The 27,086-nt window shown below is 42.6% G+C and overlaps 1 protein-coding gene across 3 annotated transcripts in view; it reads left to right on the top strand.

The window, feature by feature from the left end:
* Nucleotides 1-27,086, top strand: part of AFAP1 (actin filament associated protein 1) — a 170,423-nt gene that overhangs the window by 127,763 nt on the left and 15,574 nt on the right. For all 3 annotated transcript variants that reach the window (XM_037898121.2, XM_037898123.2, XM_007056505.4), the window contains 6 exons: nucleotides 105-197; nucleotides 2,229-2,313; nucleotides 5,875-6,024; nucleotides 9,731-9,942; nucleotides 13,803-13,948; nucleotides 25,412-25,529. In XM_037898121.2, coding sequence (XP_037754049.1) covers nucleotides 105-197; nucleotides 2,229-2,313; nucleotides 5,875-6,024; nucleotides 9,731-9,942; nucleotides 13,803-13,948; nucleotides 25,412-25,529 — 804 coding nt within the window. The remainder of the gene's footprint in view (nucleotides 1-104; nucleotides 198-2,228; nucleotides 2,314-5,874; nucleotides 6,025-9,730; nucleotides 9,943-13,802; nucleotides 13,949-25,411; nucleotides 25,530-27,086) is intronic.

Here is a 27,086-nt window from a genome sequence, read left to right as displayed (position 1 = left end):
ATTCTTAGTGCTTCATCTCGAATAAAGTCCGCTGCTCAGCAAAATATAATTTTTCTGTTCTTTGACTTGTGTGTCAATGAAACCATTTTGTATTTCTTTTTAAGGTGATAAAAGACGTTTGCAGCAACTGCACTGGAGCGATAGATTCAGATGGACCATCATCTAGTTCTCCGATACACAAGACAGAACTGGAAAAGGTAAAGTTAAAGTATTACTAATGCAAAGGTAGATGATGGTGTTATATTATGGAGATGTCAACAGTGACTCTAAAGTTCAGGTTGCATTTACCCTTAAAGCAGGACTCCAATTAATGATTGAATTCAATCTCTACATTTGGCACAGTAACTGTGTAGCTTTTTCAGTAAAATACTTGGTAACTTTTGCAGAGGAAACATTTTAAGATGCCACATTTGTGGAAATTTTTCCCCTTCTTCCTCACATTTCTTTGGGTTCCTCTACATAAGTTGCACAGTTCCCAAAGACTCCAAATTTCTCTCTCTCATTCTGATAACATCTCTGGCAGAGGCCATTTTTTAAATGAAATACACACACAATTATTCCTCATATTCAGGCAACGCAAAATGGGCCAACTTCAGCAACTCATATCCATCAGCAGCTTTTTGTTTTAGATGCTTACAAGCAGGCATGCTCAGTAGCACGGGACATGGTGGGTGAGCTCTGGTGTAGAGATGGACCTGTGGAGGCAGAGGGAAACAAGCAGGGATGTGGGGGTATGATGGGCTGGACTGGGGTTTTGGAGGCCTGGCAGAGGAATTCCAGTCTGTGTTGAGGCTCGAGCACTCCGGCATAGCGAGGTGGCAGTGTTGAGGGCCTGTGAAGTGCTCATGTTTTGACACAGAGATACCTGGCTCCCTGACTCACTAAGGGTATATCTACACTACAGTTAGACCCCCGGGGCTGGCCCATGCCAACTGATTTGAGCTCATGGGGCTGTTTAATTGTGGTGAGACATTTCCCTTGCCTGTTTTACAATATTTTATATAGAGAGAGATTCTAAAATGTTACTGTCTATTAATGTGCTACACAGCAAGATCAGGTAAGAAGTGCTCACAGATTAAAGAAATCATCAAAATGATATTTTTAATGAACGCTTTAGATATACATTTACAATTGACAGCCTTACACAAACAACACATTTGTACAGGTAGCATTTCAGACCTTTCAGTGTATGTAAGAAAAGAGTCTGTTCAATTAAGTTTTTAGCACCAGTTACTCTGTACCGGTTGGGAAGGAAATACAGGATGGTACGGTGTCAAGTTTTCCTTGCCACAAATTTGGGATGCCGATGTTACTCATAAGTGGTGAAGCCATGATTGAGTTATGTAAATTGTGTTAAACAGATACCAATAAAAAGCTTTATGGCACACCACAACATATGAGTTTTGTTTATGCCACACATTTTAGGTAATAGCTATTTTATAAACTTTAGATTTTTAATTTTTTAAAAATTTAATATACACATTATTACTAGTCTCTTATTTCACAGACCTTTTTATAGTCTCAGACTATAAGGGAACCGTTGTGATAATCTAATCTGACCTCTTGCACATTGCAGGCCACAGAACCGCACCCCCACACTGCTGTAATAGAGCCATAACCTCTGGCTGAGTTACTGAAATCATGATTTAAAGATTTCCTGTTGCAGAGAATCCACCATTTACTCTAGTTCAGACCAGCAAGGGACCCTTACTTACACACATCGAAAATACGGAAATTCTACCTATAAAATGTGTTGTGTTTGGTAGGTTGTCAGTTGTAAATGTATACCTGAAGCGTTCATTAAAGATCTAGTTTTGAAGATTTCTTTTATGTAAAATGAGCACTTGTTGTTTAGCACATTAATAGAGAGCAACATTTTAGAATAAAAAAATGTAATAAAAATACATTATGGGTAACATTGCTTATTGTTAAATTAGGGTTACATGATTAGTCTTAAATTACTCTTAAAAGGATAAAAGAATGGGATATATTTGGCAATACAGTTCTAATGTGGCTTTAGTTTTATTTTGTTTTAATGCTTGTGTGGTGACATAAGAAATCTATGTAATGTAAATGAACACTTGACTATCTCATATTTATTTGTCCTCAGGATGGATGCTTGGCATGTGTTTAATTTAATAATAAGCATAACTTTAATTTGACTCATGACACATCATTTGGCCAGTGTGACCACATGAGAAATGACTTAATTTATTTTGTCCATGCAGAAATTGTCCTCTGAGAGGCCAAGCTCAGATGGGGAGGGTGCTATAGAAAATGGAATCGCTGCTGTGTGTAATGGAAAAGAACAAGGTGAATCCCATATGCCGAGTGTGTTTTAAATATTCATCATAAAGAATATAATAATTTTTTTTCTTTTATGAATTGGGGAATAGGTAATAACGCTTTGTAAGTAATGTAATTAGTCTTTATGTCTACCCTGAAAGTTGAACTATACCAAGCTTGAATTACGTAAACCTTTACATTGGTGGATATTAGAATATCTCCATTCTAGTTATCCACCTGTAACATTGATGTAAGTGACAGCAGGATCAAGGCCCATATGTAAGTTTTGAAATGACTTTTTCCTGTGTTCATAAAGTATGCTATCTTCTATGGGGGAGTTGAGCCAACCACTAACTGTATGTAATGTTTTCCCCTATAATTTTAAACAGGAAGGGTATCATAGAATTTTATAAGGGAAGACAAGAATCATGTATGCTAAATGACTTTAAAATGATCTACTCCACTTTGGAGTCAGGAAGCTTGTTCCCAGTCCTTCGATTCCAAGCTGAGGGACGTTCCAAATTCAATTTCCTGAGTAAGGTCTGCAAAATCAATCCCCAGATTATCTTTTTGTTTCCCCTTGAAGACAAGATTTCTGTAAACAGGTGATTCCAACCTAGTTAAGCTAGTTAGCTTGACATATACCGATATTCAGTCTTATTCAGAAGAGCACATTTGCTTTAATCAGTACTTTCCTGTAGGTGTGAAAAAGCTGATGGAAGCGCTATTGGAAAACAGTTGCATCAGCACTGGCTTTTGGGCAAGTTGCACTGTGCCTCCCCTTCCTGACACCATTGAGTGTGTGTTTCCTTTGGGTGTTTTAGTTTGTAATCTTTGTCCTCCTTTTCCAATGGAGATTTTGAACAAATCTCCCAAATGCATAGATCTCCACACCCCAGTCAACAGAATGGAACAGAGTAGCTCACTATGACTTCTAGGTCCAAAATGTATGGCTACATTTAAATACTACAGAAACTTCCATAAAACTACAGAAGGCGTAAAAAATTGTGTCTCTGTAGACCCCCACGCTGGTTGCATGTGTCTGTGGTACGAAAGTCCAAAATATGTGCATAGTCCAAGATTTTCCCAAGTGACTAGTGATTTGAGTGGCCAACTTGAGGCACTTATAGGGGCTTGATCTTCAAAAGTGTGCTGAATGCACACCCTCGGAAAATAAGGCCCATTTGAAGTGTCTGAAGCTGGGTAATCGAAAGCACTAGTCACTTGAAACTCTTGGCCTTCAACTCTGTCATGGTAGAATCAGTCTTTTATAGTAGTGAAGAGAATAATACAAAATACTGACATTTAATGCATTAACACATAGCTGTCATCACTAAATCATTTTAAGGGTTTCTGAATGAGTTGCAGGTTCTTTTTTAAATCAGCTGTAACAGCGAGAGTGAAAGTTCAGTTAGCCATGTGAAGGGAAGCTGACTTCACTGTGCATTGATCTCCCTTCTGCTCCCACAGAGCTGCTGCCCACCTGCTTCTACTCTCCCCCTCTCTCCACCAGCATCTTGTTCTGTGGTGGTGAAGAAGGTGAGAAGAAATGGCTTACTTGCCAATCTGTCTTGAGATCAGGGGATGTATCCCTTTCACATACTGCAGTAGAAAGAGGTTGGGAGAAATATCGTTTCTTCTACCTTTTCTTCTCCATGGCGGAATAAAACGCCATGGGGAGTGAAGGTAGAGGAAGCAAGAACATTAGAGTTCACGTGGGCTCCTTTCACTGCGTTTTCCCGGAGCTGGGAATTCTTCCCTTGCACTTTCCACCTTACTGAGCTTGATTTGTCTTTCTTTGAGTTCTGAGGGGTCTGAGCATTTATTCCCCAAACCCAGACACAAGCATTCTTCTTCCCTCCCTCCCCTACTCCACAGCTACAGATATTCTTCAGCTGCTGCTGTGTGGGATAGCAGCTCGTCTTCAGTCCAGTGCTGCCTCCTGCTGTCTCTCTGTGCTCATGATGATATGAGCAGATGGGATACTCTCCTTCCCTAGAACTTTGGGAATTCATTGCATGTAGGGACAGCACCATATTAGGTTACATCAGCCCTGCAGATCCATGGGCAGGATTTAGCTTTTTGCTCCCGTACACAAATCATCATTCTACTGAAGGTTTTCAGATAATCCACTTTCACCTGTGAAAACAGGACTCCCCTGCTGCATATACGTTGGTGGCAGAGTCTTATTGAAAGAGACAGTCTTGATGACAGATGGAATTTCTAATGATTTCCCGTGTTAATAAATAACGAAGGCTAAAAAAAGACAACAAATTGTGGTTTGAGAATTTCTGAATTATTTCTCTCTTGTGTACATTCTTTCCCGTGAGTTACCAATTCACATAATTTGTACCAGTTATTTTTTTAACATTGTTGTGCTTAAATCAACATTTCACATTTCAGTTCATATCTTTCAAATGAACCTTTTGTTTGTTTTTTGGGGGCTCAGTTCAGACCCACAGAGTGCTGCTTTTTGTGCATGTGTGCTTGTGTGTGTGGAGAGGGGGAAAGATGGTTTTAACAAACTGTCAGTTCTGTCAAAACCACTAAGTTAAATTTCATTTTTTGTCAAAGCCACAAATCAACTAAGGTTGAACTCAAAATGGGCCCGTGTTTGCAATAATAGTTGGGGCTGAGTTTTATATTGTTGATAAAACTCAAACCAGATAATTATGGTTCTGGTTTTGTGCAGCTCTGGTTTTTTGTATTTGTTGTGATTGTCTGCTATATTTTTAAAAAATATATTATGTAGGCTCTTAAGTCGTTTAGCCATTTTTGAAAGTTGTGTCCTCAGCACTGATCCTGTTCACTTTAATGGAAGCATGTTAAGTTCAGCACCAGTCTGTATGTTCATACCAATAATACTTGTACATTATTTTAAGTTCCCATATATATTGATTAGATCTAGTAAACTATTTTTTTCTGCACTGTCCTTTCCATAAAAATGAACACCAGCTCCTAGTCATTGGGAGCATTAAGTGATCTTGATTATTCCATTATAAAGGAAAGTTATCTTATAAAACATGCCTTTCTCAAAGACCCATTCTGATCTGTATAGTTACCTTGACCTAGTTCCAATAGCAGGGATGTTTTTGCCAGGCATATACTTACTAAAAAAAAAAAAAGACCTGATTCATTGTATGGCATTATGTTGGAAATGCTTTTAAGGAACAATGACCGGAGATCATCCAACTTCCATTTTTGTTCCAGTGTAGTCAGGTTGAATGTACAGCATGGAATTACCCCAACCACACTTCTAAATTAGAAGATGGTTATAGTGGAGAGGAGCAATTCGACTGATGAATTTTAACGATAAACTTGCTTTTGTCTTACCTTTCTGTGTGCCATGTTTTTAATATTGTGCTGGGCATGTGATATGAGTATCAGCATTAATGGTGCCTGCAATTGTGCGTCTCTTGTCAGAAGGCAACTGTTTTGTCCAAATGCTTATGTTAAAAATTAAGTCAGTTTTGTGCGTGCTTGTATATCTGCAGTGCAGTTGTTTTCCTGTCTATTTTGATCCATGTGCTTTAATATAATTGGTTTCAGTCAAACATACTAAGATGTCCATGTTTGTTTTCTTGATAGTTAAGAGGAAGAAGAGTTCCAAGTCAGAGACCAAGGGCACAGTGACTAAAGTAACGGGGAAAAAAATAACAAAGATCATCAGTTTAGGGAAGAAGAAGCCATCAACAGATGAACAGACCTCATCAGCTGAGGAAGATGTTCCAACATGTGGTAAGTGATTTGACGCTCTTAGATTCTTAAGCTTACACTGCAACGAAAGCACTATAGACTCCCAGCCTAGCCGTTCATATACAATTGCCCCTACTGCAATCGTTTTCAAACTAGTTGGTATTGTGTAAAACTTCACAAGATTACGAATTTCTTGTAGGCTATTTCCCCACTCAATCGTGTTTCCACTTCCGTGTAGTTAACCATAGTACTTGATAACATCAGGATAGTATTTAAATATTTAAGGACATCAGGTGAAAATGTGATAGGTGGAGTTGTTTGCTTAACTCCTTTCGATCCCAATTTTGTATCCATGCTATTTATTCTCTCTCCCTGCCTGTAGGTATGTGTATATTTAGAGCTGACCTTTCCCTCATTCCCAACAGCACCTTTCCTTTCCAGGACACTTTACAATTAGGTTTCGTTTTCCTGTTTTAGTGACAACTCCATATGCGAACGCAGCTCAGTTTAAACCAGAGAAAGATCTAAAAAAAGAAAGCCATGAAGCAGCTATACAGGATTCAAAGTTGCCCAAAGGGATTATTTTTCCCCTTTAGATGATCAGAAAAGTCTTTGTAAACCCTAAAAGAGGTCATTCATGGGGCAGCAAATGGCAGAAAGCATTATTGCTTAAAGCCTGACAGATAGAAGCAACTCCATGGACCATGTCATAGACCACAGGTGGTCCACAGACCACAGCTTGAGAATCACATGTATAAACAACTTTTTTTAATTAAAAATATGTTTGTGTGTGTGTGTGTGTGTATGTGTGTGATATAAGATATATAAGTGAGTACAGGTGTCAGAGTAACAGCCGTGTTAGTCTGTATTCGCAAAAAGAAAAGGAGTACTTGTGGCACCTTAGAGACTAACCAATTTATTTGAGCATGAGCTTTCGTGAGCTACAGCTCACTTCATCGGATGCTGTAGCTCACGAAAGCTCATGCTCAGATAAATTGGTTAGTCTCTAAGGTGCCACAAGTACTCCTTTTCTTTTTTTGAGTTCAGGTGTGTTTATCAATCAAAAAGAGCAGCTGGAAAAAGCACAACTGACCTTCTGCAACATCTGGCTTCCATGGAAGCTAAAAACTTTCTGGGCTTTGGAGTTAATTGACTACTCTGAGAGATATTATGTGAGATATTTCTTTTCCCAGAATATTTTCATCTAGACTGTAGTTATATAACGTAATCTGTAGGACTTCTATAGTGTCCATTATCTCCTATCTGAGCACTAAATATAATTGTTAATATTGTTGGTAAAGGGCGCTACTCGGCGCCCTTTCTAGGTTTTATTTGGAAATATGTATTACTAATGCTTCTGCTTTGGTCATTGTGGGAAGCCTTTGCAGAAGAATGAGTTTTGCATCATTTTCCGAAATTGGCTCATTCCTGCTGGCTGCTCCATAGGTTGAGGTTTTTTTCACTGAGCATGCCTTACTTCCAAATCAAAAATGGGAAGGAAAGAGACAAATGAAGTTATGGTAAGGTGACACAATGTGAGAAAAGGAAATCCCCCTGCACTCTGGCAATCACAAAGAGGGTTCTTCAAAGATGGATTGCTTTTCTTTGTAAATCTGTCCAAAGCTGTCTCTCCTTCTCCCCTGGACCGTCCCCCATTTAAGACCATGCACAGGACTTGGATACATGTTGATTTTTGAAAGTTAAATAGGGCCATTTGGGAGGGGAAAAAAAGTGGGGGGGGGTCCTCTTTTAATTCAGTGAGACTACATTGGACTGGGAGAGCTTCTGTAAGAGGCACAATGGGAGAAAAAAGAGAGATTTGGGTTAGATAATGGGAACCCCTCATCGTACCTAAATAGGTCAGCCGCCGTGTATATGAGAAGGCTTTTCCATCCCTGTGGTTGTATCATTTTGCACCAACTCTGGTTCAAGAGGGAGAAGGTAGGGCTTGAGTGGGGTGGACAATACTGAGAATCCTAAGTAACCAAGATCAGGAAGCTCTTTCCTTCTCCAGATTTCCACTTTTTGTTGTTGTTGGGGTTTTTATTTTTTTGGTGGCATCTTCCAAGGGTTGCACAGTTCAGATATGCTGATATATCCTGCTGGATCAAGCCCTGAAGTTGTAACTGTGATGTTGGAATGGAAACCCAGAAAAATTAAGCTATATAACACATAATTTAAATGAAAACCAAAAAGATAGCTATCCAGAATGATTAAGAGCTTTCCTCCTTGTGACTGAAAATGAAAATCGGCAATGAGGTAAAAGATGAGTCATTTCATATAAATTCTGCCCGGAAGAAGATGTCATTCAATCCTTTCCTCTTTTAATACACTCTTTGGAAGTGGAAATATACTGTCTATAATTCATGAACCATATGTGATTGGGAGCCAAGTTCAAAGGTATTTTTCTCTTCCAGTATAAACTAGTGGCTTAAACTAAACCTAATATGAAGGTGTTCTTGGGGGGGTTTTTTGTTTTGTTTAGTTTTTAAGTTACTTATTTTAATTTCAGTGAAATCCCAGTGGAGATTTTTTTTTATTCTGCTTTAAAATTCCCCTGCTGTGAACCCAAAGAACAGCAGAGGTAAAACTGACCTCTCTGGTTTAGTTGTTCTAGCTAAGTAGAATGAATTGCCAAATGGGTCTTTATGGAATTTTTGTCAGACATTATAGACACAAGCTCACTCCCTGATCATCTCACAGTAGCACAGGGTTTTCTCCCAGTGCCCTATACACATAGTTACCTGAAACTCCACCACCATATTTAACTTACCATCCATATACATAAAACTTTTCACTGGGTTTGTAACCAGTTAATGACATGGTTGGTTCTACACATCTTGCATGTACACAAAAAACGTGATTAATAACACATGGTAACCATGGCCGCTTTAATGGTGTTTTGCCCTCATCAGCAGCTTAGGTTGTATACGGTTGTTTTCCTGCAGCCAGGTCATAACATTCATATTTTTGCTGTGCAGCTGGGACCTCGTAATCATGCCTGTGTAACCACTTTAACTGATCTTGCTTCCTTCCAACTCTCTAAGCAGTGGGATGTCTTTTGAGTGCTTAGTCCCATGTGCTGCTGGTGCTGTTTTATGTGCATGTCCATTAGTCCTTGTGTTGCTTGTTGAGTCATCATGGGTTAGCTGTCATTATTTCCCCAGAAAGCACTATGAAAACACAATTAGCAGTGTGATAGATCTGGATGTATCCATAGAACTGTTGAATATGGTTCAGTTGTGAAAAAGCTGTGTGGACACAAATCAGCTGTGCCTGTAACTCTCACATGAGCAGGTTATGTTTCTGGTGGAGTCTAGGATATGCTGAAACCTTTTAAATCGTATTTTTAAACATCATCCTACTTTGGGGTTCACGGTGGGAACACCTCTTGACTCCCACACTGCTACCTCCATTTTTACTAAAATCTCAGGGAAACCCTGTGGCAGGAGAGCTCTGGAATATTCAGCCAGAACTGTCACTAACTCAGCACAGTCATTTGCATATGTTCGGAATATGACCAGCATCAAATCTTTATAGGCCAGGCTTTCTGAGTTACTGGTACAGTGAGAGTTTCAATAAAAAAAATTTAAAAGGCCATTTATTTGTCTTCTTAAAATCATCTGGATTTTCAATCTGCACGTACAGGAATAAGTTTTATATGAACTAGCATTACATCGAAAAAACAGTTTCTTTTTTTAAAAAAAAATGTGAAGGATAAAATATCTCATATTTTGTTTTATTGCAGGATATCTGAATGTGCTCTCAAATAACCGGTGGCGCGAACGCTGGTGCAGAGTGAAAGATAATAAGCTCATTTTCCATAAGGACAGAACAGATCTGAAGACCCACATTGTTTCTATTCCTCTGCGTGGCTGTGAAGTCATTCCAGGCTTGGATTCCAAGCATCCCTTGACATTCCGTCTGCTTCGAAATGGGCAGGAGGTCGCAGTGTTAGAGGTGCGATGTTTATTGATGTGCATACTTTGCAGAGATGCATATGGGCTAATTACATGACCTCGTTCATACAACCTGCCTTTCAAAATGCTTTCCACAGTTAAATAATAGAGTTACAGAGCTGGGTAACAATCATTACAGAAAGAAACAAATTAAGAGTTACAGGCAAAAGAGACTTATCTGGATGAGAATTGATGTTAAATCAAACCCTAATACTGTTGATTTTTGACTCACAACAGTCTTCCCTGTTAAGATGTTTTCTGCTGTCTCTCTCTCTCTCTCCACTCTGACCTTTTCTCTTCCCTTTATAAGTGCCTATGCACCTCCCCTGTTAGTCGTCTATCAAGGAGGTAATTTAGAATACAAATGACTGAGCGCTAATTAAATAACATTGCTGTGGCTCACTACACTGAAGATTAGAACTCTGGATCTGTATTTCTCCTGGGAATATTAATCAACTTTAAGATTTGTTATTCTGACGTCATCGTCAGGTGGTATATCTATACTAGAGAAATTGGTTCCTGGCCACAAGTTGGGCCTCCTACCATGCACATCAGTGAAACATTCCCAGTTGTACACAGGCTATTATACCATCGTTTACATTAGACTTGTTTCAAGCAAGGCTAAGCACTGTGTACTCTTCCAGCATTGGATGGAAAAAGCTAGCATAATAGCTCCAGTACTGCAAATAGCCTTAGTGCTGCTGTCCCCTCAGACGTTCTTGTCAACTGCTGGAAATGGCCCACCTTGATTATCACTACAAAAGTGTTTCTTCCCCCCGCTCTCCTGCTGGTAATAGCTCACCTTACCTGATCACTCTCATTACAGGTTTCAGAGTAGCGGCCGTGTTAGTCTGTTTCCGCAAAAAGAAAAGGAGGACTTGTGGCACCTTAGAGTCTAACAAATTTATTTGAGCATAAGCTTTCATGAGCTCTCTGTGTATATAAATCTCCCCACTGTATTTTCCACTGAATGCATCCGATGAAGTGAGCTGTAGCTCACAAAAGCTTATGCTCAGATAAATTTGTTAGTCTCTAGCGTGCCACAAGTCCTCCTTTTCTTTTTGTCCCAAAGTAGTGTCCTCTCTAGTCTGCTTTCTGCTGCACATGGGTCAGATTTGCCAGAAGAAAGTTACTTGTATCAATAGTGCTGCCTGCACTATAAAGCTGATATAGGTACATTCATTTTATGAGCATCAACTTCTTCCAAACCACCGGCCCACAGTGAGCGAAGCATCCTTCAATGGAAATATGCATGTCTCACGCAGATGGGCAGCCCTGGGGCAGTTCCAGAAGACTGAAAGAAAGCTAATGTTGTGCCAATTTTTAAAAAGAGTAAACATGGTGACCTGGATAATTATAGGTTTGTCTGTCTAACATCAATCCTGGGTAAGATAATGGAGTGCTTATACAGGACTCTATTAATAAAGAATTATAAGAGTGATTAATGGAGGGTAATTAATGCCATTCAACATGAGTTTATGGAAAATAGATCCTGTCAAACTAACTTGATATCTTTTTTCGATGAGATTAAAAGTTTGGTTGATAAAGGTAGTAGTGTTGTAATATACTTAGACTTCTGTAAGATACATGACATTTTGATTAAAAAACTGGAAAGATATACAATTAATATAGCACACTTTAAAAGGATTAAAACCGGGTAAACTGATAGGTCTCAAAATGTAAACAGGGAATCATCATTGAATGAATGTGGTTTTAGAGAGGTCCTACACAGATAGGTTCTTGCCCCTATACTTTTTTTAACATTTTTATTAATGACCTGGGAGAAAACATGAAGTCATCACTGATAAAGTTTACAGATAACAAAAAATAATTAGAGTGGTAAATAATGAAGAGGACAGATCACTGATACAGAGCGATCTGGATCATTTGGTGAGCTGGGCGCAAGCAAATAATATGCACTTTGAATATGGCTAAAGGTAAATGCATACATCTAGGAACAAAGGATGTAGGCCATATTTACAAGATGTGGGAGTCTATCTTGGGAAGCAGTAACTCTGAAAAAGATTTGGGGGTTCTATTGGGTAATCATCTGAACATGAGCCCCTAGCACGATGCTGTGGCCAAAAGGGCTAATTTAATCCTTGGATGCGTTGACAGGGGAATCTCAAGTAGGAGTAGAGAGGTTATTTTACCTTGGCATTTGGCACTAGTGTGATCACTGCTGGAATACGGCGTCAAGTTTTGGTGTCCACAATTCAAGAAGGATGGTGATAAATTGGAGAGTGTTCAGAGAAGAACCATGAGAATGATTACATGCTTAGAAAAGGTGCCTTATAGTGATAGACTCAGAGAGGTCAATCTACATAGCTGAACAAGGAAAAGGTTAAGGGGTGACTTGATTACAGTCTATAAGTACTACATGGGGAACAAATATTTAATTATGGGCTCTTCAGTCTAGCAGAGAAAGGTGTAACATGATCCAATGGCTGGAAGTTGAAGCAAGGCAAATTCAGACAAGAAATTGTTTAGCGGTGTGGGTAATTACCCCATTGGAACAACTTACCATGGGTCATGGTGGATTCTCCATCACTGACCATATTTAAATCAAGATTCGACGTTTTTCTAAAAAACATGCTGTAGAAGTTATTTGGAAGAAGTTGTGTGGCATATGTTACACATGAGGTCAGACAAGATGACCACAATGGCCCCTTCTAGACTTGGATTCTGTGAGTCCAAAGACCAAGAGAAGACAGCTATTGACAACCACTGAGCCGATCTGAGAGAATGCGCTCTTGCTTAACACAGGGAATAGCTGTAAAATGGAAAACTACACTAAAGAGCTCCATAGTTGTATTATTTAATGTCTTTGCAACAAATCCAAGGGTAGGAACCACTCCCCCGCAAAAAAAAGTCAGAATAAAACAAACAGAAGAGGAAATTTCAAATGAGCTAAAATAAGTTCTTTTCAGTGCTTATTTTAAAAACAAACTTGAACTATGAAAAATTGCTCCATGGTAGCTCTATTGCCTTTTTATTGGTTAAAATTGGAAACCTCAGATAAAGATAACATGTAAGGAAACGAGTGGGAGGCCAACTTTCATTTTCAGACTCTGGTCAGATACTTTGAACACTCAGGTTTTCTTAAGTGCAGATGAGGTCAGTGTCTTGTCCTTGAAGAAGGATCATGCTACATATGCACAGTACAGGTTATTTGGATGATGATTTACAAGAACAGGAAATGAATGAAGTGTAGTATAAAGAAGAGGAACTATGGTAAGGAAATTGAGATAAAGGAAAAAATCTTTGAGTCTGTTACATTGAATAAAGGAACTTAAAGTAAATAAATATTGAAATGCCTATAAAATTCTATGAAATTTTTCAAAAAATGAAAATCATTGAATTTCAAAAACTAGAATGATTTCCACCATTTTAATTCCCCTTCCGCCCCTTCATTTTTCAACCTGCTCTAGTATTTCTTTGTCCAAGGTTATCCTGCCTCTGCAATTTGGACAAGTTACCTTTCTTAAAAGCTTAGCCGTGTAGTAGAAAACATTTGTCTCAGCTTTCAGTTTTCTGAAATCTAAAATAAGGAAGGTGCATACCTAGATACACTGGCTTCATGCATTTATGTTTTCGTTATTTTGCTGGAACTGTTCATATTGCTTTACTACATAATCAATTAACATGTTGCTTTAAATGTGTTCGTTATACAGAATAACCTCAGTGAATATTACTTTTTGTTAGCATAGTTTGGCAAAGGTGATCCAGAACTTCACATGCATCATTATATCAACATGTTAGTAAAATAATTACTTCATGTAATTATGAAGTAATTAATATGAAAAAGCCTATTGTTTCAGTGATAATTTGAGTTTACATAAAATCTTCTCATCCTCATAGCCTTCATCATCTGAAGACATGGGCAGATGGATTGGGATTTTACTGGCTGAAACCGGTTCAGCTACAGATCCTGGAGCTCTGCACTATGACTATATTGATGTGGAGATGACTGCAAGTGTCATACAAGCTGCAAAACAGACCTTCTGGTAAGATGCATTGGGCGTTTTCAGTAATTTCAGAATTTACAGCCTCACATTAGCTCTAATATCAAGAGACCTTATCAAACCTTCCCTTTTTGGCAAGATATTAAACACTTGAGGGATTGAAATCTTGAGTCTCTGAGCATACGAGATGTGTTTAAGATTATCTTGCTGGCATCCGGCTAAGTATTACAAGAGAGGCAGAATATGTCCACTTTTATGATGTATTCAACTCTCACACTTATAGTGTAAGAGGAATCTAGTAATTGGGTGCTATTTTAACCCCTTCTTACCGGCAGCCCTAAAGCTTTAAATGATCAAATAAGTTGAAGCTTGGCCACAATTCAGTCACAAGAGTTTATGCTGGTTATATTCACTTTCCGCGTTTTAACAGAACTAATGTAAATTCACAGAATTGGTTTAGCCCTCAGTACTCAGCAGAAATACTGGTTTTATGTGTCATTACAACAATCTGTAACCCACTAACCCTCCTTTGTCCTGTGACTGCAGAGGTGTGAATTGCCCACTGCATCTTAAATGATCTCTTGCAACATGTGTTTACCCATAGGCTAACTAGTCAGGGTGGTTAAGCCCTGTTATAAATTGCCCAGGGAGGTTGTGGAATCTCCATCACTGGAGATTTTTAAGAGCAGGTTAGACAAACACCTGTCAGGGATGGTCTAGATCAGTGGTTCTCAAAACTTTTTTTTCGCTGACCACTTGAAAATTGCTGAGGGTCTCCGTGGACCACTTAATGATCTTTCCAAATGTTGTTTCTACCATTAGCTAACTATTGGATAAAAGCGCTATGTTAAAAAGAACCTTAATAATTAATGTTTTTTTGTTCTACAAATAAAAGCACACAACTCATATTTTAATATCACTAGTCTTACTTTCTAATCTAACCTCTCTAATCCGATGGATGTGCCCTCTCTCCCCCGCTGCAGCAGTCCCTGAGCTGGGGCTGGGAAGAAGGGGGATCTCTCCCTCTCTCCTCTGCCCCGGCAGCCCCCGGGCTGGGAAGGAGGGTGGGAGGTCTCTCCCCTGCCACAGCAGCCACAGAGCTGAGGCTGGGAAGGAGGGCTGTCTCTCCCCGGCAGCTGAAACCCTGGAGCTGGGGAAAGTCGCCTCTTTCTCTGGCCGCTGCAGCCTTGCATGTCCCAAATTCCCCCTGCTTTCATGTCCCCTCTTCTCAACCCACTGGGCCTTCCCACCTTCCTCCTGTTCCCGCCAAGACCACCACCTCACCTTACACGTGCATCTTCTCCAGGATCCAGGCACCTAATTAGTGGAGCCATACTTGCGTGGCTCCACTAATTAGGTGGGTGGCCCTTCGTTCTCTCGTGTGCAGCCGCCCAGAGGCACACCTCAGAGGGAACTATCTGCAGACCACCTGAATGGAGCTCACGGACGACTGGTGGTCCGTGAACCACAGTTTGAGAACTCTTGTCTAGATAATACTAAGTCCTGCCATGAGTGCAGGGGAAAGGATTAGATGACCTCTCAAGGTCCCTCCCAGTCCTGTGATTCTACAATCTCTCCCACCTTGTATTTAGCTGTGGTACTCTGATTACCTTTCCCAGACTTGAAGAAGAGCTCTGTGTAGCTCGAAAGCTTCACCAACAGAATTTGGTCCAATAAAAGACCCACCTTGTCTTTCTCATAGACCCACTACATCCAATTGTTCCTTGCTGAAGGATTAAAAACTCGCAGTTGTGAAATTCATGCCAATACATGAATTCAATACACAATGAAGACTTTGTTAGTATATGCCTCAGGACAGCAAAGTGTGGATAGAAGATATCTTGGCCAGACAGTTTACTAGGGCTTTGTGAACATGATCCTGCAAGGTGCTGAGTGCCCTCAATTCCCATTGAAATTACTGGGATTCAACACTTTGTAGAATCAAGCTCAATATAGCCATCATAAATATGAATAGACTAAAAATACTTAAAGGGTGAGAACCTAGTTTAGCTTTCTGTTGCAAATATTATCAGACTCTCAGCAGTGAAGGGTCAGGAGGGCTGCAGCGTGGAAAAATGAGACACTTCATTCATGCTCTAGTTCAGAGGTGGGCAAACTATGGCCCACAGGCCACATCCGGCCCGCGGGATCATCCTGCCCGGCCACTGAGCTCCCGGCTGGCGAGGCTAGTCCCCAGCCCCTCCCCTGTTGTCCCCCTTCCCCTGAAGTTACGCCGCCGTGCGGGCAGCGGGGCTGCGAGCTCCAGCTGCTCCAAGTGGCATGGTAAGGGGGCGGAGTGCACGCGGCAGTGGGGGAGTTGGGTAGGGGGTCCCGGGGGGCAGTCAGGGGACAGGGAGCAGTTGGAGGGGCGGAGGTTCTGGGGCGGGGCGGTCAGGGGTCGGGGAACAGGGGGGGTTGGATAGAGCGTGGGAGTCCTGGGGGGCCTGTCTGGGGGTGAGGGGGTAGGCAGGGGACAGGGAGCAGAGACGGTTGGATAGGGGGTGGGATCTCGGGGGGGGGGCGGTTTGGGGTTGGGGGTCCTGGGAGGGGGCGGTCAGGGGACAAGGAGCGGGGGGGGGTGGATGGGTCAGGGGTTCTGAGGGGGTCGGGCAGTGGGAAGGGGCGGATAGGGGGTGGGGGCCAGGCTGTTTGGGGGGCACAGCCTTCCTTACCTGGTCCTCCATACAGTTTTGCACCCCGATGTGGCCCTCGGGCCAAAAAGTTTGCCCACCCCTGCTCTAGTTTGAATGGCTTTTGATAGAAATCAGGATTGATCCATCTCTTACCACAATCCCATTTTTGTCAAATCCAAGTAATTTTGATCGAATCATAATGCAGTTAGTTTAGAGGCTTGTGCTTATATACGTTTTGAAGTTAATAGGGCTCAAAAAAGCTTTTCCTGTGACATGCATTTTTCGCCTCCATCAGCATCCAGTGATAACCACATGTAAGAGAGAAGCCGGATGGAAATGTTTTTGCCTGAATACTGCTTGGCTTTCATTTTATGAACAAATGTGATATTAATTGAAACCAAGTGGAAAATATAAGTGCAACTAGACCACATATTAGAAAGGAATGCCAAACCTAACTTGCAAAATAATAAAAATTCCCTATCCAGTATTTGTTTAAATTTGTTGTACCACAATAAAGTGAATGTAAGAGCTTATCAGCAAGCAACCTTGGGCATGTCTCTCTTAACTTCTGATCCAATTATTCTTGTAATATTAGAAGGGGAAATGAGAAATTACTTGGCCTTTCTTATCCATCCACATAGCAAAAACTCTCACATCTCAGTTACTGCAACATCTTTCTCTCTAGCCTCGAGTAATGCAGTCTTGCCCCATTCATATCCATTCAGAATGCTCCTGCCAAGATCACTTTTCTGCCCTATCCTTTGATTGTTTTTGTTTTGTATTATCATAGCACCTGGGAGCCCCAGTCATGGACCGGGGCCCATCTGATCATGTTACCCCTCTCTTTACATCCCTCCCCTGTTTTCCCCCACATCAAACATAAACTGTGTGTCTTCACTCTCCAGGCTCTTTGCTGCCTCTCCAATCCTGCCTGTCATCTCTCCTTTGCTATCAAGATGTCAACTCTCGCCTCCAGTTAACCCATGATGCCAGACTCTGTTACTTGTTCCATTTTCCAACAAGTACTTTTCCGCTTTATCCCGTGCTGCCCCTCGTGATGGGGAGGAGCTCCCCATAAACATCCATAAAGTTACCTCACTATCCTCCTCCAAAACTCCCTTTTGCTGTGATGCCTACAATACATTTGACAACAGTTAGGCTGCCGGTGTGCTGAGACCACTGCCTGTCATGTTTGACTAATATCATCTCATTGGTTCCTTGCACTCCCCCCAATCCCCTCTTGTCTTATACTTAGATAGTACAATATTTGAGGTAGGGGCTGTCTATATTTCTAAATATAGTCCAGAAATATTTGGGTAGTGTTGCTCATCAAGGACAGCAGAAAAAAATATTGGAGTTTCTTGACAACACTTTTGTTTTTAGAGCTATCTAAGATACAGTTAGGAGCATTTTTACAATGGTGAATTATGATTTTTTTCCCCCTGAAAACTCTGATCTCATGATCATCTTGTCCAATTCTAATATATATATATTTTTAAAATGCTCCTGTGGAAGAAGACATGATAAATTTCAGGTTGAAGTGTTCGTTGGCAGGTGGGGGCGGGAGGGAAGTGTCAAAATCCCGATTACAATGGAAAACTACTTACAAAGGCAAGACATGATTCTGTAAATACTTACACATGCCAGTAACGACACACATGGCGTTCGACTGGACTATTCCTGTTTATAAAACTGCTCAATTACTTAAGTTTTTGCTGGATCAGGACCTCAGCCAGATTCTGCCAATTTTACGTAGGACAAGGAGTCAGTAGATCAGAGTTTTTCCACATTAGGGATTGCAAAATAAACATGCTATGCAAAGCTGTTAATGGTAAACAACTATAAATTCTTCAAGAACTTTTATTCAGCTGTGAGGAAGAAGATCAAAAGCCTCTGTCACAAAGGAAACATGTTTTGGCTGTGAAACATTAATACAGAAAATAGTGGAATTCTGTACTGGATGTTATAATAGACCATGATTATTGCACAAGATAATTATAGTATAATTCTATAAGAGTGAAATTCACCACTGTGCCTATTTGCCATTTAAGTTCCATTTGACCCCTAAAAATAGGGCTTAAAGTAGGACTTAAATAGCACATGAGCCTTGTGTTGGCCCCTCTGCAGTAGGGTGAATTTCACTATACACACAAAGAAAGAGTTCTAAAAAGAGCATATCAGTAGTAAAAATGTAGCAGTGAACATTGTGCACAATAATTCTCTAATCTGGCATTTGATTTATAGAGAGATACCAGGTTTATATTTTCAAAAGCAATATGTAATGTCTTCTGATTATAATCAAAGACTGTGAACAGTGTAATACATCAAAACATACAGTATGGCACTAGTTATTTTCTCAGTTATTTTACAGCTTGATGTGACATTTGCAGTATGTTCATTCTCCTGAGGATCAGATCCTGAAATGTATTGAAGGCTTTCAACTTCCTATTGAATTAAGTGGGAGTTGAGAGTATTAGTACCTTACAGGACCAGGCTCTAAATGCTGACAATGGTTAGTTAATAATATTAAAATCTATCTGCAGAAAACATTGTTCCTCATTCTACACATTTGTAAAAGCAACTTCCTCTCTGAATCATAGTTCTTCTTCGAGTGCTTGCTCATGTTGATTCCATTCTAGGTGTGTATGTGCTCACATGCACAGTTGTTGGAGACTTTTGCCTTAGCGGTATCTGTAGGGTTGGCTATGGCACTCCCTTGAGTGCCACGCTCATGTGTCGGTATATCAGGTGCCGCCGGCCCTATGCCCGCTCAGTTCCTTCTTACCGCCTGTGGTGGTTGGTCAGAGCGCCTCTCTCCCTTGCCTCGCAAGTGATCAGCCGTTCTTTCCCTTTCGACTTTGTGTTCCAGCTGTAAATAGTTTTGTTTATTGTAGATTAGTTAGTAAGTAGCTGTTAAGTACTGTAGTTAGGCAGTTAGGGTCCTGGCGGGGACTTTGCCCCAGGCAGGGCATGCCCCAGTCTCCGGGTTTAAGGAGTTTGAGGCGCAAGTGGTCTTCTCGTCCATCCTCCCCGGGGAAGGAAAAGGCCTGGGTAGAGACCGTCGAATTGTGGAAGTTAATGAATGGCTACGCAGGTGGTGTCGGAGAGAAGGCTTTGGATTCTTTGACCATGGGATGGTGTTCCAAGAAGGAGGAGTGCTAGGCAGAGACGGGCTCCACCTAACGAAGAGAGGGAAGAGCATCTTCGCAAGCAGGCTGGCTAACCTAGTGAGGAGGCTTTAAACTAGGTTCACCGGGGGAAGGAGACCAAAGCCCTCAGGTAAGTGGGGAAGTGGGATACCGGGAGGAAGCAGGAGCGCGCGAGTGGGCAGGGCTCCTGCCTCATACTGAGAAAGAGGGACAATCAGCGAGTTATCTCAAGTGCCTATACACAAATGCAAGAAGCCTGGGAAACAAGCAGGGAGAACTGGAAGTCCTGGCACAATCAAGGAGTTATGATGTGACTGGAATAACAGAGACTTGGTGGGATAACTCACATGACTGGAGTAACGTCATGGATGGATATAACTGTTCAGGAAGGACAGGCAGGGCAGAAAAGGTGTGGGAGTTGCACTGTATGTAAGGGAGCAGTATGACTGCTCAGAGCTCAAGTATGAAACTGCAGAAAAACCTGAGTGTCTCTGGATTAAGTTTAGAAGTGTGAGCAACAAGGGTGATGTCGTGGTGGGAGTCTGCTATAGACCACCGGACCAGGGGGATGAAGTGGACGAGGCTTTTTTCCGGCAACTCACGGAAGTTACTAGACCGCAGGCCCTGGTTCTCATAGGAGACTTCAATCACCCTGATATCTGCTGGGAGAGCAATACAGCGGTGCACAGACAATCCAAGAAGTTTTTGGAAAGGGTAGGGGACAATTTCCTGGTGCAAGTGCTGGAGGAACCAACTAGGGGCAGAGCTCTTCTTGACCTGCTGCTCACAAACCGGGAAGAATTAGTAGGGGAAGCTAAAGTGGATGGGAAGCTGGGAGGCAGTGACCATGAGATGGTAGAGTTCAGGATCCTGACACAGGGAAGAAAGGAGAGCAGCAAAACATGGACCCTGGACTTCAGAAAAGCAGACTTTGACTCCCTCAGGGAACTGATGGGCAGGATCCCCTGGGAGAATAACATGAGGGGGAAAGGAGTCCAGGAGAGCTGGCTGTATTTTAAAGCATCTTTATTGAGGTTACAGGGACAAACCATCCCGATGTGTAGAAAGAATAGTAAATATGGCAGGCGACCAGCTTGGCTTAACAGTGAAATCCTTGCTGATCTTCAACACAAAAAAGAAGCTTACAAGAAGTGGAAGATGGGACAAATGACCAGGGAAGAGTATAAAAATATTGCTCAGGGATGCAGGAGTGAAATCAGGAAGGCCAAATCAGACCTGGAGTTGCAGCTAGCAAGAGATGTTAAGAGTAACAAGAAGGGTTTCTTCAGGTATGTTAGCAACAAGAAGAAAGTCAAGGGAAGTATGGGCCCCTTACTGAATGAGGGAGGCAACCTAGTGACAGAGGATGTGGAAAAAGCTAATGTACTCAATGCTTTTTTTGCCTCTGTCTTCACGAACAAGGTCAGCTCCCAGACTACTGCACTGGGCAGCACAGCATAGGGAGGAGGTGACCAGCCCTCTGTGGAGAAAGAAGTGGTTCGGGACTATTTAGAAAATCTGGACGAGCACAAGTCCATGGGGCCGGATGCACTGCATCCGAGAGTGCTAAAGGAGTTGGCGGATGTGATTGCAGAGCCATTGGCCATTATCTTTGAAAACTCATGGCGATCCGGGGAAGTCCCGGACGACTGGAAAAAGGCTAATGTAATGCCCATCTTTAAAAAAGGGAAGAAGGAGGATCCGGGGAACTACAGGCCAGTCAGCCTCACCTCAGTTCCTGGAAAAATCATGGAGCAGGTCCTCACGGAATCAACTCTGAAGCACTTAGAGGAGAGGAAAGTGATCAGGAACAGTCAGCATGGATTCACCAAGGGCAAGTCATGCCTGACTAATCTAATTGCCTTCTATGATGAGGTAACTGGCTCTGTGGATGAGGGGAAAGCGGTGGACATGTTGTTCCTTGACTTTAGCAAAGCTTTTGACACGGTCTCCCACAGTATCTTTGCTAGCAAGTTAAAGAAGTATGGGCTGGATGAATGGACTATAAGGTGGATAGAAAGTTGGCTAGATTGTTGGGCTCAACGGGTAGTGATCAATGGCTCCAGGTCTAGTTGGCAGCCGGTATCAAGTGGAGTGCCCCAAGGGTCGGTCCTCAGGCCGGTTTTGTTCAATATCTTCATAAATGATCTGGAGGATGGTGTGCATTGCACCTCAGCAAGTTTGCAGATGACACTAAACTGGGAGGAGAGGTAGATACGCTGGAGGGTAGGAATAGGATACAGAGGGACCTAGACAAATTGGAGGATTGGGCCAAAAGAAATCTGATGAGGTTCAACAAGGACAAGTGCAGAGTCCTGCACTTCGGACGAAAGAACCCCTTGTACCGCTACAGACTAGGGACCGAATGGCTCGGCAGCAGTTCTGCAGAAAAGGACCTAGGGGTTACAGTGAGAGAAGCTCACGATATGAGAAGCTGGATGACGAGAAGCTGGATATGAGTCAACAGTGTGCCTTTGTTGCCAAGAAGGCCAATGGCGTTTTGGGATGTATACGCAGGGGCATTGCCAGCAGATCGTTCCCCTCTATTCGACATTGGTGAGGCCTCATCTGGAGTACTGTGTCCAGTTTTGGGCCTCACACTACAAGAAGGATGTGGAAAAATTGGAAAACGTCCAGTGGAGGGCAACAAAAATGATTAGGGGACTGGAACACATGACTTATGAAGAGAGGCTGAGGGAACTGGGATTGTTTAGTCTGCGGAAGAGAAGAATGAGGGGGGATTTGATAGCTGCTTTCAACTACCTGAAAGGGGGTTCCAAAGAGGATGGATCTAGACTGTTCTCAGTGGTAGCTGATGACAGAACAAGGAGTAATGGTCTCAAGTTGCAGTGGGGGAGGTTTAGGTTGGATATTAGGAAAAACTTTTTCACTAGGAGGGTGGTGAAACACTGGAATGCGTTCCCTAGGGAGGTGGTGGAATCTCCTTCCTTAGATATTTTTAAGGTTAGGCTTGACAAAGCCCTGGCTGGGATGATTTAGTTGGGGATTGGTCCTGCTTTGAGCAGGGGGTTGGACTAGATGACCTCCTGAGGTCCCTTCCAACCCTGATATTGTATGATTCTGTGATTCTAAGCCCTGCACTGACTGTAATAGGCCTTTGCCTGTTAGTGACCTGCATGGCAGCTGTCTGAAGTGCCTGCGGGAATCCCAGGTTAAAGAAAAGTGTCACATCTGTAAGAACTTTTGTCCCAGGACACAAAAAGAGCATGGCAATCATTTGAGGGCCCTCCTCCTGGAGGCCGCTCTTCACTCAGCCTTGGAGCCGGCCCGGCTGCATGCAGTGCCCAGCGTTTTGGCCTCGGTGCATAGAGCACCCCCGGCACTGGGCTCTGCACGGCACTCATCCCCTTTGTTGGTGCCCAAGAAGATGTCTAAGAAGCGGGACCCAGCACCAAGCAAGACGGACCAAGTGGCATTGGGTAAAGGACCCTGTTTGGGCCGTCTGCCCATGCTGGAGCCGCAAGGGGGCACGTCCCCGAGGGGACCTCCTACCCCCCTAAGGGATCTGACTCCAGGGAGCAGTAGGGGACGCAGCCTGATGGCAGAGTCAATGCCTTCTCAGCTCCCGGTGCCCAGAGAGCAAAGGACTCTCCCACCGTAGCCAGCACTGCATGCGGTGATGGAGCCGGCAAAGGCTCCCTGTGAGGGCAAGCCAGCCATGAAAACCTCCCAGAAAGCAAGTGAGTTCCGCTGATCTCCGGAGCTGGGCAGAGCCCTTTTTCGCCATGCTCCTGGTTTCCATATCAGCCCAGGTCACCAGTTTGCTGCCACAGATCGCCGGCACCGTGCTCCCAGTCTACGCCTTCACGTCGAGACTCGCCCAGGGGGAAGTGCCAGTCGCCATATAGTTGGCATTGGTCATCTTCGCGCTGACCCTCTCCACACCGATGATCACAGTCCCAAACATGGTCCCGCTCCCACTCCTCCCTGCACTGGTGTGAATACTCAAGGCACTGGTCACCCATGGCAATGGTTAGCTGCCAGACTCAGGCCCTGGTCACTGGAGGAGGATTCCTTGAGTGCGGAGAGGGAGTTCAACCCCTCGCTGAGACAGCACCATTGCGACTGGGCTCCTGAGGTTGCATCACCTCAGCTCTGCCGCTCTGTTCACTGGCCCTGCTGCCAGGACAATGGCCCTATTGGGATGCCTGGGGCATGCCAGTTATGCCGATGCCCCCGTCTCACCAATCGTCAGTCACCACATCGGACAAGCTCCAAATGGCACCAGGCTAGTATACGCTGAGGTGGAGAGACAGGTGCCCACCCTGAGAGCCCCCCCTTCCCCTGAGGGCGATGATGTCCCGGGCTCCCCGCTCCCCAGCGGTTCAGTTGTCATCCTCCTCTCCAGATGAGGCTGTGGTGGGGCCCTCCTGTGCTAACCCACCGGATGACTTTAAGGAGCACCAAGCCCTGCTCCGAAGGGTGGCCACTAACTTAGGCCTAGAGGCAGAAGAGATGGCGGAGCAATCAGACACTAACTCTAGTTTCCAACACCTCGGACCTGGGCTGGGGAGCTCAGTATACAAGGCTGCTGGTCGGAGGTCAACCAGTCCATCCTGGAGTACCTTATGCATCTCAAGCTCCAAGGCTTGTCCCTTTCATCAATTAAGGTCTCCGACAACTGTGCACATGGGTATGCACACACCTAGAATGGAATGGACATGAGGAACACATCTCAAAGAACAAAGTTATGAAAGGTAGGTAACTTTTTTTATTGCTACTTGGGGCCCAAATCTGCAAGTTGCTTCACATGGATAGACCTTCGTTACCACAAGGAGCGTCACTGAAGTCAGTAGTGGTCTGCATAGATAAAGGATCCCACAAGAGCTGGATCAAAATTATTCCTTTTTAAAAAATTAAAAACGTTCAAAACTATAAGAAAAAGTTTCCATTTCAGAGTTTTCACACCCCTGTGTGAGAGGCAGCTGGAGTGCACGCTCATCCAGGCAAGGAGTCCAGAGAACATGACAACATGTCATAATCAGTCCCCAGTCAAAAGTTACACAGCAGCAAACCAAAAATAAAAATATTTTTTAACAAATGCACAGAACGTTTCAAAAGATTCTAAGAAAAGTTTTCATATAACTGAAAAAAGTGATTGGAACCTAAAAGTTTTCATGAAAATTTTGGTTTTCAAATATATGCTGTCTTTTGCCAGAAAAAAAATCATTTGAAAAATTTTGATCAGCTCACGGTTCCACACTCACAGCATTTGCAGGATTTGGATCTTGGTTTGCTCCAGTTCCTAAAATGATTGTAGTAAAGTCTTCGGTCACTCTCCCCCTCCCCCTCTCTCCTCCCCCCATGTGCACGCACACCTTCTTCATTCTGTCCTATATAGACACAGGAGAAAAATTTGTATTGAGGTCTGGCAAACTGGTTTATATCAGCAGATTAACATGTAACATGATAGGATGGAAGCAGCTGTTTCCATCTGGCTTTCACACAATCCTACACTTTCTCTTATGATTATGGTACAGAACCATATGTTGCGATATTGGATATTAGCAGCCAGATATGAGTAAAATACAGAGCTTTATTTTTCTTTCACGGAGGTTGCAGAAGGAGGAAAACTATCTATAGCTTTAATACAAAGAGAAAAGCTATGTGCTTCCAGAAAGGACAGATAATCAAATGTGGGTGTAGCACCATTGAATCATCTTGAAGACTAAGGATCAAGTGGTGTTTTTTGTTTTACATAGTTTTATGAACAGACGTGTTATATCTACTAATCCATATCGGGGAAGCACTGCCAATGGCTACGCATGTCCCAGTGGAATGGCACTTCATTATGATGATGTTCCCTGCATAAATGGATCGGTAAGAATTTAATTTTTACAGCGCAAATGGCTTATATGTGTTGAACACAGGGACACCTGAAAACTGTATTACCTCATTGAGTGCCATTGGGCAGATTCCAAATGAACTCAAGTTTTCTACTCTTCATAATCAGGAACCGCAAAACCTCTCTCCCATTTGGAGACTTTTGGGGGAGTGGGACATATTGTTTAAATTAAATTGTTCACGAGCCAGCATATATTTACACAAACAGCTGCCTGTTGATCAGTTTGTGCCAAATCCATTAATAAAATCCTTGAATTTTTTAAAAGAAACATTCATTAGACCAAGGCAAAACTCAGGGCTTGATTGTGCCAGGCCCTGTGCTGTGTGTTGTAAGTTGTGAAGAAAGGGCAACAAGCCGTCAGACCTCACTCTGTGCTCCCTTGCAGGAATATGGCACTATCCAGGGAACAGCTGACAGTAGGGCTATCCATCTCCAAGGCGAGGCTTCCACTGACAGTTGTGCTATTCATCCCAAGGAGAGCAGGCTGAGGGCAAGGCCGTGGTCCCACCCCACCCTCTGAATTGGCGTGCAGAGCTGGTCCTGTGTAGGAGTGAGGGGGAAAGTGCATATTTGCACACATTGGCATATGGTCTCTAGACCCTTGTTTGGGGGTGCTGCAGCTCAGCATAGTTCCTCATTTGGGCTCTGTCTTAAAGGCAGATTTGAGACCTGAGTCTGAACTGAGAGAAATGTACAGAAATTCAAGACATAAGATGTCACAAACAAGTGCAATCTTCTCTCATGTCATGACATGTCAGAGGAGTAGTAGGGAAAAATCTCTAAGGAGTAGGACACACCAAAGCGTTTGGTGAGCGGGATGCATATGTGCTTGGGACTGTATCTGAAGAGGGCACTCATGCAGACAGGGTGGATTAAGGAAGGATCTTGGGCATTCAGACCCACAGCTTCTTTTAGGATTAAATGAGTGAATCACTCGGTGAGTGTTATTGAGTTTTCCATTCTTATGGAAAGAGGAAATGGCCTGGAGCTATTTGGGATATGTATTTAGCTAAGTAATACTTTTCCAACAAACAAAATACAAGCAGCTAGTGCACAAGCAGCCGATAGTTCCTGAAAAGACACATGGCCTCAAGAAAAACCTTACAGCTTCTGATAGTTGCCAGGTCTGAAAATCTGTATTACCAAGCCAGGTTTAGCAAAATATGTCCTAGAGATTTTCCTGAAGACTCATCTACGTTGCTCATGAGTACCCCACTATTGTCCTATCTTATACAAGGAAGTAATTATCAACATCTGCACTGTAGCACCTTCTTTCTCAGAATTACTAACTGGAAAGTAATAATAATAATCAAATAATACTATAAGGGGTAACATCACAGTCCCCTTTTCTCTGCTTAACAGAAAACACAAGAAAATTCAGGTTATGAAATAGGTAACATGATCCTCCCTTTTCCCCAGTCATCCGAACACACCATAGCTACCCATGTCTTTCTAGACCAGTTTGGCTCAAATGTCAGGAAAAATCAAAATCTTGCTAAACTCAGAGGGTGTTAATGATTCTAAATAACCTG

The sequence above is a fragment of the Chelonia mydas genome, chromosome 4 (genome assembly GCF_015237465.2).
Source record: "Chelonia mydas isolate rCheMyd1 chromosome 4, rCheMyd1.pri.v2, whole genome shotgun sequence".
Lineage (NCBI taxonomy): Eukaryota > Metazoa > Chordata > Testudines > Cheloniidae > Chelonia > Chelonia mydas.
Note: the sequence above shows the minus strand (reverse complement) of the source record. Positions and strands in the feature narration are given on the sequence as shown.